This window comes from Carica papaya, chromosome 9, assembly GCF_054855325.1.
Source record: "Carica papaya isolate Zhongbai chromosome 9, ASM5485532v1, whole genome shotgun sequence".
Taxonomy (NCBI): domain Eukaryota; kingdom Viridiplantae; phylum Streptophyta; class Magnoliopsida; order Brassicales; family Caricaceae; genus Carica; species Carica papaya.
This window is the reverse complement of record NC_142317.1, coordinates 30,783,358-30,789,304: the sequence shown is the minus strand read 5'-3', so window position 1 is coordinate 30,789,304 and position 5,947 is coordinate 30,783,358. Positions and strand designations below refer to the sequence as shown.

Here is a 5,947-nt window from a genome sequence, read left to right as displayed (position 1 = left end):
AATATTAAATATACAAGATAATATATGTGTTCTTTAATATTTAAAATTAAAATATCAATAAATACATAATATATTTAAATTTTAAATTTTTTGAGCAAATTATTAGAATTATGTTTAATTAAAATATTTTAAAATTTAATATATATATATATATGTAGGATGAGACGTTTTAGTAACTAACAGAGGAAGCTCCATAGCCAGTAGTTGGTCTCACCCAACAACATTAATTTAAGCTTTGCAAACAAGTTCATTAATATTCTCTTCTGTTAGAATCATTAGGTACAATGCTTTTACAATCAACCAAATTATTCTCAGTCATTGTTTTTTTTATTGTTAGATTAAAATAAGCAAATAAGAAGTTAAATGTTCTATTAAAAATATTTATGTAAAATAATATAATATTTTTATTATAGATTTAATTAATCGTACTACTAAAATTAATAGTCGTGATAAAATTATTTTGAATTTAAAATAATTTTATTTTTAGGATACTTAAAAAAACTTGGAATACCAAAATATTTGAATGATTGGTTATTCAAAATAATTAAAAAATAGAAATAAAATATCAATTGAAATTCAGAGTACAAATAATTTAAAATAAATTATCTAAAATTTTAATTTATAATAACCGTAGTTAAATAAGTAAAGGCCACCAACCATACTTTGGTGAACTAAGGGAGAATGAGTTATTAATTTTATTGTTGGCTTTCTCCGAAATTTTTATAATTAAAAATTATTGATATAAAATATTGTTTATATTAATTTTATCAATAAATTTATATAAAAATAAAAGATTTGATGTGATATAATATTGAATGTGTATATTTATAAAAGAATTTTTTTAATTTATCGAACTATATGCATCATCAAATAACATAATTGATCAAGTATTGTTTAAAATCATATTTTATTTAGAATGTTTATCTCATTTATTCTAAACTCTCATTATTACGTTATATCTTTACTTAAATTTAATTTCTATTTAATTTTAGTGGACAAAACATAAGAGCGATGAAAATATTTTATAAATTCAAAAATAATTTTTGTAACTCATACTTTTTTTTTTTTGTACTTAAAAAATAAATCTTTTTAAATAATGCCTTCTTTGAATTCGATACTTGAGTTGTTTTTTTTTTTTATAAAAAAATAATAATTAAAGTTCTCAAAAGTTAGAATTCGATGTCATAAACAAATATTGAAAAATTATCACATGAAAGTAAGAAAAGAAGTATAATTATGTAACTAGGGGTATAATACCTATTAGGATATATAGCTTGTCAAGGAAATCTCCTTCAAATCATAAAGGTATATAATACTTTGTTCAAGAGGAAATTACTTTCATGCCCTTCCTTAAAACTCTTGCCTAATCTTTGATACAAAATTACAATTTTACCCTTGTCTTTTTTATTTCTATAAGAAAATTCTCTCCATTTTTTGTTGTTACAAAAATATCCAAATCATGTCTTTTGTTTATCCAAATAAAATTATCTCCAATTTTTAATAATTATTTAAAGAGTAATTTGGACAATCCATAATTATTTAATAAATTAATCAATGCAAAAAGCGTCATAGCACTTAAAGTTTTCAATAAATATTAATTATTATATGTTGCTTATCACCATCATAAGGTTTTATAGATCATAATAATTCACGGTAGTGTTAGGATTATGACACTCACAAATACTGATAACAATTAATTTTAAAATCATATTAATATTTTTTATAAAATAATTATTATGTAATTACTATATCTCATATAAAAATAAAATATAAATACAGTGTGAAACATTATCTTATCAATCACTTTATAACATAAATGTTTGACTTAATCTCGTTTATCAAATCAAAAAATATTTATTTTGTAGGCAATCGCACTTTTGTTTAAAGATTTTTATGAAATTAATTATTTTATATGGTAAGCAACGTATCTTTTTTTGGGTATTCATAAGTATTTGTGAGCTTTTAATCCTACAAAAAACTATTTTTGTTATATGGAGTAATGAAAGCTATAAGTTAGTATTACACATGTGGAATTATCATAATCATAATCGTGGCTCTAAGTCTAATTACTAAATTATGTATATTTTTTCTCTGTGTAGCATAATAAGTTAAAAAAAATTAAGTAAAACTAACGTTTGAAATAAATAAAAAATATTAGAGACTAGATTATAACACACAAAAAAAAAATAATAGATACTAAATTGTAATAAATGTTAAAATTGGATAACTAATTTAATTTTACCTTTAAAAATATTTTGAGATGAAATTTTTTTATTATTATCTTAAAAAACATTTAAAAGTTTTCTATTATATACCATAAATCAAACCTTAGCATTGATTTAAATTTTTAAAAAAAAATTATTATTATTAATTAATGCAAGAATTATATATGTGTGTGTATAATATATCTTATCATGGAATATAAAAAAATAAAAAAAAATTAATTGATGTTTGTGCTTCTACTAGTAGATACTTTTCAACACATGGAGAAGATTACAAAATGGAGAGAGAGAGAGAGAGGCGAGAAGGATTGATTATGATATTTACATTTACAGATTATGAAGTAGCCATTGCAAGACTTCAACACAAACTTTTAATTAATTAATTAATTAACTAACTAAAACTCAATCCCTGATTTAACTTTTTCCAGGAAACGCTGTTCTGATTCCTCCCTCTGCAACCTTATCTGCTTGTTAAAATTCTTAATGAACGCTTCAACTCGCTGATTCAACTCATCTTGACTCATCGATTTCTCTCTTCTTAACGACGTCGTATCATTGAACGTCTCCGATTTCCTCAGCTCCCTCTGCGCCCAAGCCACCGCGTCCTTGTCTTCCTCCTCGACGTTACCGGTTGTTCTGAGCACCACGCGTGGCGGCGGCGTCTCCCACGTGTCGCTTTTCTTCAGTGTTCTCTCCTTCTTCTTCTTCCCCTCTGTGATCATCTTCCATGTCTCCTCAAGCGTCTCCATAGTCTCCTCTCCTTTTAAGCTTATTTCCTCCGATACGTCGTCGTGTTTGTCCATTGACAAACTTGGGTTTTCTACTTGTTCTTCCCCATCCTCATCTCTTCCTCCTCCTTTTTCTTCTTCTGTTGTTGTTTCGTTCCAGATGTTTTCACCAGAGCGACTGCGGTTGAGGTGGGTATGGAAGGAAATTTGGGCTTTACTGCGTTTGGTTTGATTGGGGTGATTATGGTGATGGAGAGAAGAAGAGGCAGCAATAGTGATGATAATGAAATTGAGGATAATGTAAATGTATGGAGGAGAAAGCCAGGCTCTAATGGAGAACCAGAAAGTTGGAACTGCAGAGAGAAAAGAGAAAATGAAATCGACTGCGTATGGGATTACTGCCAATTTGAATAAAATTACAGTCGATACAATCCCAATGCATATGAAACCTAGCTTTGCAGCCCATAAACCGCTCTCAAATCCTTTTGATCTCAAAATTGCTCTCTCCACCAGATCTCCCATGGCCGCACCAATTACTCTGCTAAATAATCTCTTAACAGGTCCTACCCAGTTGATAAAAAAAAAACTAGGATACCTTAAACTGCCATGGATGATCTGAAACAAACTGGGTTAGCCTCTGAATTCAAGATCTCACAGCCCAGAAATAAGAGCATTAATTGTCTGCAACATTAACGGGGCTTTACCCTGATTGTTAAAAGAAAAAGTGAACCAGGAGATCTAAACAGCCATGGAATAGATATATCCAGTGAGTTGATCAAATACAGAGCAGAGACAAACTTAGTTAGCTTCTGTATTAAAGATCTCACAACCAAAAAATAAGATCATTAATGGAGTCTGCAACAAGATCTGCGCTATAGTAGCATGAAGAAGATTCAACGAACATGGAATGCTTACAGTGTTGAGGGGTAACTGAGCTTGTGTATGATGAACAGAGAAAAAGCAATTAACATATAAACACCTGTAAAGGTGTGGAGGGAAAAGAGCAGCCACCCAGTCTGTAGTTTCACGACTGATAATAACACAAGGGTAAGGGCCAAGCTTATATATATATATATATATATGCAATGAACATGAGATATAATGAATGAATATATATATATATATTATGTGCTTGCAACTTCTTCACCTTCCATTAGATCCCAACCGTTGGATCAATTCATTCCCAAACTTATAATGACCTCGTGCCTACCTGGTTAATAATTGTATTGTATTTTATTTTATTTTTGAAAATTTGATATGATTAGGTGTGTGTATATACATGTGTGTGTATATATATATATATATAATAATAATAATAATTTAACCAAACTTAATCAACCATTACCGCCGTTCCCGTCTGCTCCTTTATCTTCGTCTTATATTTTCATACAGAGATAAATACAAGAAGGATCATTTTTAGTTTTAGTGGTTACTTTTTGTGATGGTTATAAAGATCTTTCTGTTGATGCGACAACACTTTAATTGAATTTTGAATTTTGAATTTTGTTTGATAGAAATAGTGCATCTTTCCTTAGGGTGATTAGATATTATTTGTTTTGGACATTTTCAAACAATGTTTTTAAGATATGTTAATAGATATAGTTAGAATAAATTTAGAAATAGTAAAACTTATTTACAAATTTCTAATAAATTTCAAAAGTATTTAAATTAATATTGATTACATCTTCCTATGATATTAATATGTGATATAACGTGATACAAGTAGGATATCAAAATTAACATGAATAAAGTAGTTAAGTAACACATCAAAAATAATTTCGTATCCAGTAATAATAATAATCAGTGTTATTCAACTTAATCTTAAAAATTGAAGTTAAAACTAACTTTAATATATCATAACTCTTGTGCTCTAGTTATAAGTGTATTACAATTCTCATTAATCTTATATTAAAAACGTATTTACGAGTCAAAACTATATGAAAATGGTTGGAAGGAATTCTATACTCTATATCTCTTTATTTTATATTCATTATTCTCTCTAGTAACTCATGCCTCTTCCTTTAAGCTTGTCAATCTTTTCTCTTTGTCCACTTGAGCTCCAAAACTTTTTAAAAAAAAAACAAAACTTGAAGGTCACTATATGCTTGTTTATAGAGACAAGGAGTGTGTTGTCCAACTTGCTCGCTCATATGTTTACCACAATTTATTTTTGGGCATAGAGATAGCGTGTAGTGTGGGGCTATCTTCCCTACGAGATAGAGCATTAGCGGCAGAATTGTCTTTTTCTGGTTTGTACACGATCTCATATTCGTAGCCAAATAACTTAGAGAACCACTTTCACTCTTCTGGGATTGTAATTCGTTAGTCCAACAAATACTTCAAACTTTTCTAATCCGTGTGCACATAGAAATTTCTGCCCTTCAAATACGGATTCCATAATTTTATGGCAATAACAATGGCAAACATCTCTTTGGCGTATGTCGACAATGACTGTTTGGTAACGCTTAACGCTCGACTCACGTAAGCTATAGGCTGCCCATGCTGGGTGAGGACAGGCCCAATGTCACAGCCAAAAGCCTCAGTTTCTATGATAAATGGCTCTTTAAAATTTACGAGTGCCAAGGTAGGAGTTATGGTCATAGCAATCTTGAGGTTTTGGAAAGCTAATTCTGCTTCCTCGGACCACCCAAATTGCTCATTTTTTAGGAGATTAATCAAGGGCCGAGCAAGAATTCCATACTGCTTAACAAACTTCTGGTAATAGCCTGTCAAACCCAAAAATTTTCTCAACTTAGTGATGTTGTTTGGTTGAGGCCAATCTAATATTACCTTAATTTTGATTTGATCCACTTTGACCCCTTGCGATGTGACTATGTGCCCCAAGTATTCAAGTTCCTTTTGCTCAAAGACACATTTTTTTAGCTTGATGAAAAACTGATGTTGCTGGAGGATGTCAAAAACCTGTTTAATCTGCTTCAGATGCAATTTCTAGTTGGGACTGTATATCAAGATATCATAAAAAAAAAAAAAAACTAG

The 5,947-nt window shown here is 29.2% G+C and overlaps 1 protein-coding gene across 1 annotated transcript; it reads right to left on the bottom strand.

The window, feature by feature from the left end:
• Nucleotides 1-2,415: 2,415 nt before the first annotated feature.
• Nucleotides 2,416-4,021, bottom strand: LOC110810071 (uncharacterized). The gene has a single exon (XM_022036129.2). It carries the CDS (start codon nucleotides 3,470-3,472, stop codon nucleotides 2,618-2,620), a length of 855 nt encoding a protein of 284 aa, XP_021891821.2. The 5' UTR covers nucleotides 3,473-4,021; the 3' UTR covers nucleotides 2,416-2,617.
• Between the last annotated feature and the right edge of the window lie 1,926 nt (nucleotides 4,022-5,947).